Source organism: Neospora caninum, chromosome IX (genome assembly GCF_000208865.1).
Source record: "Neospora caninum Liverpool complete genome, chromosome IX".
Taxonomy (NCBI): Eukaryota; Apicomplexa; class Conoidasida; order Eucoccidiorida; family Sarcocystidae; genus Neospora; species Neospora caninum.
Window position 1 is genome coordinate 2,259,203 of NC_018390.1, and position 12,709 is coordinate 2,271,911.

The window sequence follows — 12,709 nt, forward strand, 5'->3', positions numbered from 1 at the left end:
GGTCGATCACGACGGCGGTTCACATTCGCTCATGCCAGCAGCCGCCGAGAATCGGCAGCGATCCTGTGTCCACGGGTATGAGCAGCGACACCCCTCCTCTTGCGGCTGACGTGTAGGGGAGTCACAGACGCTACGGAATCTTGTCCTGCTGGCTCTGAAAAGCGTTCCATGTTTCAGGGTCGTCGACGTGGAGCGTCTCACCCGGTGCCCATCGCGTGTAGGCGTCATTTTGTGTCATTTTTTTTTAAGTTCCCTCGTGTTCCCAACTCGAAATCCGTTCCACCATGGCAATGTGCTTCTCAAGCACGCTGGGCGTCTTGCCGTCTCGCAAAGGTGTGCCATTCGCTTTCGCCCCGGAATTCCGGCCACTCCCTTCTTCCCGGTCGCCCCTCCGTTCACTCGCGAGATCGACCGGGCCTTCTTTCGATGTCGCCCGCCGCAGCGTCGCTGGCGTCGCCGGCGTGAACTCGCGAAACGCTGGCGCGCTTGGCGGTCCGAGCGCCTGCTCGCCTGCGCTGTCTCTCCCGGGCGTCACTCCCAGAAATCCTTTGGGATCTGTGGGAGACCGCGAACGGAGCGCCTCGGGCGGGTTCTCGCCCTCAAGAGGAGAGGCGAAGATGCGGCCGTTCTCGACCTTTTCCCTCAAAAACCTCCTCCCGAATCGCCTGAAGGCAGCCCCCACTCGCCCGTACACCGGACCGACGCAAAAAGTGGTCGTTCTCGGAACTGGATGGGCCTCCGTGAATTTCTTTCGACACCTGGATCCTAACATGTAAGTCGCCTTAATACACACACACACACATGGCGCGAAATGCGCAAATCTCCAAACACATACAGCTGGCGACAGACGCGTTGCCCCCTTTTGTAGATACGGATATATCTGTTTACATGCATATGTGCATCTCTTTTTGTATCCGCATCGGCCTCTATATACATGTACTCAAACAAGTAGATCTATCAAATATTGATGTATGTGTATCTTCATGGAGCTTTTTGAAATGAGTCGACGCTTGGCTGTGTCGATGTGTGTGCCTCGTTCCGTAGATGTGGAGTGTCCTTTCTTTGCCAGTAATCGACGCATGCAATCTGCGCAGGGCGAGGTAGCTGTAATCTCTGCAAGGGAACGCTGGCAGAAAAACGTTAAGTCGCAACGTCTCCCGGCAGCCCCCCCCCCCCCCCAATTTCGTCCCATGTCGTCCCTTCAGCAGGCATTTGTCGCCTACGCGTTTGCGTGCGTTGGTGTGTACATACGCCTCGGTCTCAGAGTGTGTTCATCGCCCTCGCCTTTGTGGACAAGGTGCTTGTGAGCGGGGCGGACTTCTGATCCAGGATTTATCGCAAGTTCCGTATAATGTCCAGTCTACTCCCACATTCTTCGCGCCAACGTTTTAGACACGGCTTTCTCCACGTGGTGTGTGTGCGCGCAGCTACGATGTGACGGTGATCTCTCCGCGGAACTACTTCACTTTCACGCCTCTTCTCCCCTCCGTCTGTGCCGGAACGCTCTCGCCGCTCTCCTGCATCGAGGTGCGGTTCGTTCTCCAGTGGATCCCAAGCCTCGGAAACAACAGTCTCAACCTCTCCACGCTTCTCGCGAAAACACAGTCCTCCTTTCAACAGGAGTTTGCTACGGGATGATGGACTGTCCACAGTGCGACGCTTCTCCAGTCCGGAGTCTACATGCTGATGCAGGCGCCGCCATATACACATATACATATATGTATATATATTCATTGGTGTATATGTAGACACGGATATCGGCATAAATATACATAAATGCGTAGAGGTGAACATGTGTGGAGCTCGACCTTTCGCTTCGCTTTGCGGCTGGGACGCTCCAGTTGAGTCGCCAGCAGTCGACGCGAGTGTACGTCCACTGCAGACCGACACTCACTGTAGCTGTCCATGGCATAGTATGCAGACGGATGTGCGCATTTGTCCAGGTCTTCAGAGCGGCGTATCTTTGGGTGTTTCAAGATTCGGAGCTGTTGTCGATTTGTGCGTCTTCAGCCGGTGCGTTCCTTGACGTACCGAAAGGGTCGGAAAGTTGCTGATTTCTACGAGGCCCACTGCACCGATGTCGACTTCAAAAACCGCATTGTCGGTAGGTTCTTCGGTATCCGTCCCTCTTTCTGTCGCGCCTGTCTCCTGTTTTCCGAACACTGCGTATGTTTCTTTTCGTCAAGCGTCGACACACGGAAACGTGGACTGCTTTCGAACGCTCTTCACCTTGTGTGCACTTTTGCCTGAACGGTGGTTTTCCAGTTTTTGTCGGTTCGGCGTTTTCGTACACACAAAAAAACCATAAGGAATCTCGACGGCCTCCGCGTGCACCAGTATGTAGTGGTGCATGCGCGCCTGCACATGTGCACTGAGGCGTTGAAGCTCATATATATACATATATATATATATATATATATTCGCACCTCTAGTCTGTATGTGTATGCATCTCTTTGTGTGCGTGTGGGATGTCGGAGGTCTTCTGATTCGCGATTTCTTTCTTCGTTCCGAAACGGAAGTTTGCGTGCATGCGCTTTGGATCGCGCGCAGCCTGCGACAGCCGCCAGGGCGGCCATTTCAAGTTGAAATACGACTACCTGGTCATCGCAGTTGGGTCGGAGACGAACACCTTCGGAATCAAAGACGTTGCCGCAAACGCGTTCTTTCTGAAGGAAGTGGAGCATGCGATGGCGATCAGGAAGAAAGTGATGAACAACTTCGAGCTCGCAGCCCTGCCGCGTACGTCTCTCGAAGGCGCCGCGGCTCTGGCCGGGGAGCACGCGTGCATCGAAAACGGATCTTCAGATCTGCGCGCTTCTCTTCGTGGATTTGAAATGTTAACGTGCATACACGTGTACATATATACATATATATAATTATATACATTTATATACACATATATTTATATGTATATTTATGCAGATACATGTGGGTGTATGTGGGAGTGCGGAATCCGTCATGCGGAAGGAACAGTCTCCGCATCACGAGCCCAGTGCATGCGTCGCTGTCCGCTCCGACGGGTGACCCCGGGTGAATGCGCCATCTTCCAAATGTCAGGAAGAGTCGCAGCAGCCTGTTCACGGACAGGGGAGATGGCGCGACTTTGCGTTTGCGAGGCGCCAAGGAACAACCTGCAAAGGAGAACATCGACTGAGAGAAGGCCTGTAGCACGGAGTTGGGGGCGACCAGCCGAACAGAGGGATGCAGCGCCTTTGGGGGCGAAGAACTGGCCTGGGAAGCCTGCGCGCGTCAGCAGGGAAAGAGCGTGGGTTTTTTTCTGTGACGAAAGAGTGGGGGCACTCGAGGGCCTTGCGGATGCGTCGTCTGTTCGTCCCCGCAGAAACGCCAGAGAAAGAACGCGACCGTCTCTTGCACTTTGTGATTGTCGGCGGCGGCCCCACGGGAGTGGAAAGCGCTGCGGAGTTCGCCGACTTCATCAAAGAGGACATGAGCAAATATTTCCCCCAGGTAACTTTGCGTGGCGTTGCACCTGGAGACGGGAGGAACGCAGGCTTTGCCTTCTGTGGCTGCGCGGCCCTCCCCCAGCGATCGCGCGACCTCGAAAGTTGGGAGCGTTGTAGTTTTCCCGAGAAGAAATGCGTCAACAGCTTGCTGGAAAGTAAATCTGCGTTAAAATGGAGACACCCTTCTCATAAAATCCCCGGATCTCTTAAGGTAGATAACTGAAACTGATGCTGATCGGCCTCGCCACGTGCTTTCAAGCGGCGCCGCACGTTTCGAAACGGAAACAGCGGACAAAAGACCGGTTACCCGTCACTCACTGGAGCAGTGCGTCGTGCGTGTCTCCACTCTGTGTCAAGCGTCTTCTTCGCTCCTGGCTGCGCTGAAAGGCCTTCAGGGGCTGTGTCGAGACTCAGAGGGAAACCTACAAGGGATGTGGGAATGCGGCAAGACCAATGTAGGCGACTTTGCGCTGTCCTGTGGGTGCGCCTCTCAGCTGATCCCTCATGTGAGCATCTCGTTGATCGAGGGAGGCAGTCGTCTGCTGGGGACCTACCCTCCCGACATTTCGGCGTTTGCGGAGAAAACGCTGCGAGACGAGCTTCACGTCAAGCTCTTGCTTCGAAGCACGGTCGTCGGCGTGGATGCGAATTCCGTGCGATATGTCTCCACCGAGGCCGGGGCCTCGAAAGAGGTAGGCCTGCGTCTTGCCCCGCATGCATTTCGAAAACGCAGCTGGGTCATGAGTCTTCCCCCCCGTTGATTGTTCAGTCGACGTGCTCGTGAAGTCTCTCGCTTCCGTTCCGTCGCCCTCGGTCTTTGGCGTGTCTTCCTCTTCTCTGTCGCTCTCGAGTCCTTGGTGTGGGATCTCTGTCGAGCTCGCAGACCTGTCTCTCATCTTTCCGACCTCCGCGTGCCGGCGGCCATCTTGGTTGCCTCTCCCTCTGCCGCGGACACTCCCAGTTCTTGCTGTTCTGTCTCTGTCTCTCGAGCGCGCTGTCGCCGGGTGCTGCGCCGTTTTTGCTGTACGCTACCTCATGTGCCTTTCCATTGCCCGCCCCCCCCCCCTCCCGAATTGTCTCTTCTCAACCCTCGCCTCAGTGCGTTCCTGAGAGATCAGCCGCCACAGCAGAGTTGGGCGACTTCCCGGCAGTTCGCAGGTGTCGTCTCTGGACTTCCGGAGAGTATGTGGCTCTTTTTCTCAACTCGCCACACTTTTTCTCGACTCGCCCCACTTTTTCTCGACTCGCCCTAAAGACCCAGATAGCGTGTGGTTCGAGGGTAGCAGCCGTTTTTCCGGGAACGCGTCGCCCACGCCCTCTTTTCTCTTTTGGACTCCGCCGGTTTGTAGCCTCGCTTCGGTGATCTCCAGCTCTCGCGTCTTGTCGTCCCTTTCTGTCCCGCCTTGGTCGCAGCCTAAGGAGATGCTTCACGGCTTCCTGCTGTGGGCGAGCGGCGTGGGCGAGGTGCCGCTGGTGAAGAAAATCGTCGCGCAAAACTACCCGCAGACGGACGGCAAGTCTCGCCTCCGCGGCCTGCCCGTGGATCCTCAGTTTCGCCTTTTGAATCAACCGAATGTGTACGCGCTAGGCGACTGCGCAGCGATCGCGCCCCCGCGCTTGGCTGATGCGGCGCAAGAGCTGTTCTCCAAGGCCGGGTAAGCCGACGAGATGTCGGAAGCGCGGCCGAGAGAGGCGAGGGGACACGGGGCCCACGAGAGACAGCGGGAAACGGGACTCCGCATGGCACCAACTGCACGGGGTTTCGCGAGGAGCGGGGAAAAAAAGAGAAACGAAAGAGCGAGGGAGAGATGAAAGAAGACCTGGGAGGTGACCGCCGGCCGGGGAGAAGACGGGGCGCCGGCGCCAGGAAGCGTTTTGCAGAGACGAGGAGGTAGCGAGAGAACGCGAGTGCACACTCCGCGATTCTGCGACTGAGAGAGAAGCGGGAGGTAGATGCTGCCGAGTGTGAAGCCGGCAGGCGGGAGAGGGTGGAGGCGTTTGTGCCTCTCTGTTCACTCAGTGCTTGTGAAAAGAGAGGCAGCGAGGGCATTGATCTTTCCTCGTCGTTTCCTCAGCACACGCGCGCGATGGCAGAAATCGTCGACGCACCTAGGTCCAAGCCGCAAAGTGGAGAGGCGTCCACGCGTCGGGTTTGCGTTCCTGAATCATGTTTTCGTCCCAGACCTTGCGTCTGATTTTTGTCTGTTTTCTGCCTGGTGGCTCATTCGACAGCTCGGGAAAATCTCGGCGTGGAGTTCAGTCTGCGGGGAAGTGGGAACAGTCCGTAGCTCGTGAAACGGCAACACGAGACGGGATGACTCGCGCGCTCCTGGCTTGGCAGTGGAAGACGCACGCTGGAGGTCACTGGCTGCAGAGGCACTGCATCGTGTAACCCCTCTGTGCGCTCTCTCGTCTTTGCCGCGTTTTCTTCTGCAGGGCTGGCGAACCGACCCCGCAGTGGCTGCGCCACCAGATCCCAGTCCTCAGTCAACAGTTCCCCCAGTTGAGTCCTCTCAAGTTCAACTTCGACAAACTCGAATCCAATGAGCGCCTCCCTGCAGACAGATTCAAGTCGTTCCTCGGTGCGTCTTCACGGCATCTATGGACGTCGACACACGTTTACAGATCTAATCTTCTCTCATGTTCTTCGGACCACAGATACATCTATGTATATATATATATATATATATATTCGCGCAGTCATACGTCCATTTGCGTAGGGCGGAAAAGAACTAAAGCGCGGCGTGGCCGCAGTCTGAGCTGGGCTCTTTATGCGTGGTTGTTCTCGGATGAAAAAAGCTGTAGGGCGCCCCAGGACGACACACAAGCAGATAGGAGTTTTGAGGTGTCTCCGCATTGGTTTTCCGTATGCTGGCCGTTTTCGTTGCCGCAGCCGAGATTGATGCTGCGTACCGACCGCCTGCCCCGACAGCTCAGAATGCCCGTCAAGAAGGCATTTACCTCGCACAAGTCTTCAACCAGTTCCCGCACCCTGAAGAAAAGGCCAACGCGCCCGCTTTCCAGGAAACATGGAGCGGCTCTCTCGCTTATGTTGGTGAGTAGGCAGGGCGAACTCCCGTTCCTTTCTCCACAGAGAAGACTTCTTCCACAGAACTGTTTATACACATATATAAGGATGCTTATTTATTTATTTATCTATATATATATATATATACATATGTGCGCATGCAAATGCGCATATATATGTACTCTGCGTGTGTGCAAGTATGTATGTGTGTCTCACTAATAGAGCTTCATGGATATATAAATGTACAGCATGCCTTCGTGGATCCGGACGTCCCGTTTTCTATGTTCCTGTCTTGCATTCGCTAGACGGATTTGCCGTCGCTTCCGTCTCACCAGAGAGAAGAGACGCCTCATTTTGTGTGTATTTGAAACGTTTTCGTGTTCTTCCCTACACCAGGGAGCGGTCAGGCGGTGGCGCATTTGCCCTACTTCACAATCAAGGGAGGTAGCCTCTCTCTTCCCTTCTGGAAGGTCAGTACTCTGTTTGCCGCTTTGTAGCGCTGTATTCGCCTAGCTTCACATAGATTGATTTTCAAACTGGTACTTCCAGATTCGTTTCGGCCAACTCTGAGAGTGGTTGGGCACTTGCTTTCCTTTTCTTTTGCTTCGTTTCAAGTTGCCTAAGGGATGTGTGAGCATCCGCGGAAGGGCAGTGGGCGTCCGTTGCATGCAGTCTCTGGATTTTCGACACCCATATAGTTATATTTATGTAGTATCGGTTCGTGATGGGCGGCGTGACGGTCGAGTTCGAGGGATGGAGAATTCTGTGCTTGGTGAGGCAGTCGCTTGCCCGTGCAGACCGTCGATATATACACGTGTAGATCAACGCAGAAAGAGAAAGGTAGATCATAGTATTTCATCGGGAAACGAATTTTGTGCTCTATGTCTCCCTTTCTCAGGCTGTATATACGCAGATGCAAATCACATGGCGCAGTCGAACCATTTGCCTCTTTGACTGGCTGAAGACCTTCTTTGCAGGACGAGATGTTGGGCGGGATCACGAATATTACAATCACTGACTACAGCAATAAACTGCCCTGTTGCGCGTACACTTTTGCTTCACATACGCCACCTAGTGACGCTACAGTCCGAAGGTTTTTTAGAAGCAAAGAAAAAAACTGGCGCCAGCCTCCTTGAACTTGTGTGGCCCAGGCGGCTTAGGTGACCCAATGCGTGTAATCTGTGATTGCTCATCCGGACTGAGCCGTGACACGTCTGTTGTTAGCATTTCGATCGCAGACAAGTCGGAATATATATGGTAGCACTACAACCAGCATGCACCGCAGGAAAAACAAACGCTTACACAGTGCATATGTTTATATAAGATCCGTGAAAGGGTTTTATTCTCAAACACAATCGGGCTGCTCTTCGATTTCAAACGGTGCAGCTCGGCAGGGGAACCTTGGGGGCCCGAGCGGGTTTTTGGATACATGCAGGGAACAAAGTCGTGCGAAGCTTTAGAGCAGACCAAGAAGAACGAAACGCAGGAGGACCTTGCATGGCTGTCTCTACCTTGAAAGATATCAGAGAAGACAAAGAGTGAACGCGAGACAGGGGCTGCTTGTCAGCCTGGTTCAAAGGGGTTTCTCGACTGCCGAGTGTTTTTTTCCGTCCGTTCTTCAGTTTTCTCCTGGCCTTTGCCTTTTCTCTTGAAAGTCTTCGATTCGCCTCTGAATATTCTTTCGCCCCTTCGAAACGAGTGGGTTACTTCCCTCGTGCACGCACTGCCATGGGGTAGACCTCAACTGTAACACCGGTGGTGAAGCACAGTCATTTGTGCTTGTAGCGTCATGCAGTGTCGTTCTGTAGTTCTCTCCTCATTGATACGTGATCTACCGTGCTCCCTCTGTTCTCCTTTCTCTTCGGTTACTGCTGCTTCAAAATGACTTACTCTGAATCCTTTGTTTTTCTTCTACTTTAGCCTTACCTGCTCTCTCTCTACGTCGCATACCACAACCCCTCCGGGAGCACGTAGGCCGCCATTTCAGAACAGAGTTGTGGCGAGGCTTCTCGTGAGGAGGTGGGTTGTCTTTTGTCTCTAGTTAGAAGTCTTTTTTGTTAGGCAGGTGTGGGGCATAGTCGGTGATGGGGTACGGTTTGAAGCATGCGGTCTCTGCGTTGGGCAAAGCTTCAGACAGCAATGGTTCGCCATTGCCGTTTCATTTTTCAAAGGGATTCAGCAACGACGTCAACCTTACTTCCCAAAATACTCGGGCGCGCGAAAGGGCTGCTTTAGCGACGACAGTGGACACATATCTGTTCGGGTCTTGAACGTTGGCGACAGCTGGTGGCAGCCTGCCAGCGCAGTCAAGAAACGAGACCCGCTGAATCTAGCCTCTCTGTTGCATGTCGTTTGCGTCTAATCACTTCCCACAATTCGACGCAAACTTCGATTTTAAAACGGCCAGCTGGATGAGCGGACCAGCACTGTGGACGAGCTCATACCCAGAGGGCGGAGCCGTCGCCTCACGAGCTAAGCAACCTCAACCTAAACGGAAGCAATGTAACCCTGCCGTCCCTCTGGTGGTTCGCAACAGCGAGTTACTGTACGGTATGAAAGCTTTGCCGGAGCACGCATGCCGGGCGTTGAGTCACACAGCACCTGTTCACAGGGGGGCGGAGTGAAGGGGAAGGCTTTAGAGACGCAGACAAACACCACTAGTACAAAGGCACGCACCGTGGTACCTGTTTGACATGTATGACTCTCTGGAAGCAGGATAACAGCAGCGGGGCGAGGATTTGCAGTCTACCAGCAGATGGGGTTTAGCGTTTCACGAACTGCGGCGCTCCATGTTTTTTCCAGATGAAGTGAGACATCTCGTATGAGATGAATGCGGATGAGGGAAAGGAGGTGACTGGTCGCGTGCTGCAGTCGGCTGCGGGGTATCGCCCTAGTGGCACACGGCACCTGGGTTGCGGACTGTCTGAGGCTACGTGGATCGTAGCGAACAAGACTCTGGCCTGCTGCGTGGGGCATTAACATGAACGCACCTGCTTATCTGCTACAGAACCCGAGGCTTTCCCTCCCTTCGCTGCTCCATTGTTTCGATGCGGACGGCACCTTGCCGCTACCTGCATTACTCATCGCCGTGGCTAGCGCCCGGGCACCTTTTTCCAAAGGGGAGGTGGGAAATCTGGCCGGCAAACGCTTTGCTTCGAGTGAGTTCACCCCCGATTGCTCAATGCGTTTTTACCTTTTATCGCACAATAGAGAGGGTGGCGGTGAGGAGCTGGCACAGCCTGTACGGGGTGTATACGGCAGCTCGCCTCTCCTGGCTCCAAGAACGTACGGCAGCACGAACCTCCTGGCATATGGTGCCATCGGTAAGAGCTTCGCTTAACCGGGTTCTGTAGCCGATTACGGCAGTCTGAATACACATGTCTCGTGGGGAGGCAGCGTTAGCGCTCGTGCTGTTCACCGTGGATATTCAAAGGCGTTGCGAGTGAACAGGTAGCAACAACTATCCGGAGGACCTTGTTTCTGCAGCCTGGCGCTCACCCCGTCTTCATTCTCAAGGACCACGGAACAAGTGGTGGGTGACACAACTACTGCCAGTGGAAACCATGCATCATTACCATTTGCTTACGTGGTCCTTTTTCCTCATAAGCGCCTCGGTGCAGTGTGAAGGCATACCACAACCGGCCCGAACTTCCACCACCCTGTCGGAGCTATCCAGATCGAGAACCACAACGACTGCGCAGTGGCTAGATGGGACAACAGATGACACCGTCATGGCTAAGATCATCGCAGCGAACACCGGAGACGAATGGGACGACAGCTCACCATCGCGAGGGGCTCAGGATTGCAGTGCTCTAGTGCCAGTGCCGCGGGATGACAGCGACCCGAGGGGAACAGAGAAGGAGTCAGTTTTGCAGAAGATCAGGGACGTTACGGCTGTCCTTGCATTTCTGTTGCTGACATTGCTTGCGAGCCGACTTCCAGGTGCTGACAGGCAAAGAAACACTCCCGCAGGTGGTTCTGCGCCGCTGAGTATCCCTGGAGGGTATCGTCGGCGACTTGCCGCGCCATCGAGTGGCGTTGGAGACAAAGGCGAGACACCACCTCCAGCGGAACCCCGGGTCCGGCGTCCACCACAGCAGCCTGGTGTTTTTCCACCATCCTCCTCGCAAATAGTTGCACCACCGGAAAACGGAGATCCGGTGGTAGAGGCGTCGTTATCGCGACTCCGCATTTCCCCAAGGGGGGACGATCAATCCAGTCACCGCGCTCACACCCCGCGTTCGACGGGTAGGGGTAGAATATATATTGGCAGCGCCAGACCGGAAGTGCACGCACCGATGGCTCTTGCACCGTCTCCGTCTTCACCGCAAAACCCGGGAGTGTCCGTTTCACACCGTGGTGCCAGTCGCTCCTCGGTGGCCTGTCGACCAGGATGGACATGCGCTGGCCTTGATGGAAAAACGGCGACACTGGGTTGGGACAGTCTGCTTCCAAGTGGGGACACGATATGGGAGGACAGCGTCAGACACCGCTTCAATAACTTGATCGAACGGGAAGCAAGCCGGCAGGCTTTGGTAATGTTGGCTAACTCCAGCAAGATGCCTGGGATTGACAGGCCACCGCCCACAACGCAGCTGGACTCTGACATCCTCCATTGGATGCCGAGCGGTCACGACATGAAGAAGACTAAAGCTGATCTACTGCGCCTGCTTAGTCGACGGCAGTATGATGCAGCGTTTGTAGCCCACCTGCTAGTTTCTCCGGCGCTGCGTCACTATGGTAAATGGCTAGTGGACACGGAGCGCGCCGGAACACGAGAGCTGAAGTTGATCCTCGACCAAATGCAAGAACAAGAACGGACGGGCCAGTCCGACAAGGATGCGAGAAGTGCTTTAGAGCAGCGTCTGAGTCACGTCCCTGCAGACGGGGTGTCTTGGGAGGAAGCCGGCCCATCACCCGTATTGCTTCAGTGGCTCGGGGAACAGTATATGAACGAGATTGTGAACCCTTTGCCACAAAAGAGAAGATCACGCCAGCGACTCAGTAGACAAGTACTGTTTTCGCTGCCGTCACTGGCATCCCCCGTTCTCCCTGCTATCAAGGAACGTCGTGAATCCGGAGACGAGGAAGAAGCTGCTGCGACATATGTTGAAGGTGCGGTTTCACCGTCCAGCGGTAGCTCCGCACCGCCGGCAGGCGACAGTTCCGGTGTTTCCACACCTGAAACAGGATTGGAGGCTGCGCTCATGGCTTTCAGTACCAAGGAGAAGATCGTGTTGAGAAAGGAAATACCAGGATTTCAGTCACTGCTTCAAGCCCACGTGGATGAACTTCAGGATGATGAGTCAGCGGCGGTACTGCCCAGTGTGAGGCAGCAGGTATTCCAGCAACTGGGCGAAAAGATTTTCGCGAAGAAGCTGTCACACAGATCAAAGCTATGGATGAATCCTCCTTCCAAGAGGCAACCGGCTAGAAAAGGCGCAAAGGGATTGGAAGCATATCAGAATGTGCCCGAGACGTTCTGGACGGATCCGTTCGAGTGACAGATGGCGCAAGCATTCGAATTTGTTCACTCAACGATTCAGAAAGATGTACCACAAACAAAGCTCACGAATTTTGACACCTTCAGCGATGGTGGCTCGTAATGAAGGAGACTTGGCATAGTCGGAGCGTTTTGCGTAAATTGAAGATCACAGCGGGTCGAACAGGGGAACGCGCAGCAGCTGAACAGGTCGTTCTGCTGCAGCAAATGGATAACGACAGGTCACTACGGGGCTACAACTGAAAGTGGAAGAGCCCGTTCGCTAATGCTTGCGTACCAATGGGGAAGGCTGTAGACAAGCGGGCACTCTCCTGTGGGTTTCCGCCAACGGCAGGCTCGCAACGCAAGGAGAAACCGATAATTTTGGACGGTAGATCTGCTTCCGCAGGACTGATTTGTTCAGCAACGTCTTCGGCCGCCGGGGATAGCAAACCAACAAGTTCAGCAAGCAGGATCGTGTAATGCTTTTCATATCTCAACACTAAGCTGTTGGAAAGAACCCTCTCGGGACCTTTATGGCGAGCTTTCTGCTTACCAGGTACACCCGTGTGTCTTTACTTGTGTTCAGGCAACGTGCGGGAGGGCCAGCAAATCCCAGCTGGAGATGTTGTGCTTTCTCTGTAAGGGCGACAGGGGACACCAATATGTGTGGCGGGATATGGTCATGTCGGGCAAAATCACACGAATAGGCAGATAGAGCAGTCCAGTTTGATC

At 54.4% G+C, this 12,709-nt stretch overlaps 2 protein-coding genes across 2 annotated transcripts; both read left to right on the forward strand.

Annotated features, from left to right (window-relative positions):
• Window positions 1-284: 284 nt before the first annotated feature.
• NCLIV_041240 (nadh dehydrogenase, related) lies at window positions 285-7,510 on the forward strand (the record flags this gene model as incomplete). The annotated part of the gene is made up of 11 exons (XM_003881033.1): window positions 285-772; window positions 1,428-1,527; window positions 2,011-2,104; window positions 2,551-2,739; window positions 3,341-3,468; window positions 3,959-4,156; window positions 4,878-5,119; window positions 5,901-6,046; window positions 6,358-6,519; window positions 6,889-6,962; window positions 7,391-7,510. The coding sequence occupies 11 exons, from the start codon at window positions 285-287 to the stop codon at window positions 7,508-7,510; spliced, it is 1,941 nt and encodes a 646-aa protein (XP_003881082.1).
• A 2,545-nt stretch (window positions 7,511-10,055) lies between these two features.
• On the forward strand, window positions 10,056-11,996 carry NCLIV_041250 (conserved hypothetical protein; the record flags this gene model as incomplete). The annotated part of the gene is made up of 1 exon (XM_003881034.1): window positions 10,056-11,996. The coding sequence occupies one exon, from the start codon at window positions 10,056-10,058 to the stop codon at window positions 11,994-11,996; it is 1,941 nt and encodes a 646-aa protein (XP_003881083.1).
• Window positions 11,997-12,709: the final 713 nt, after the last annotated feature.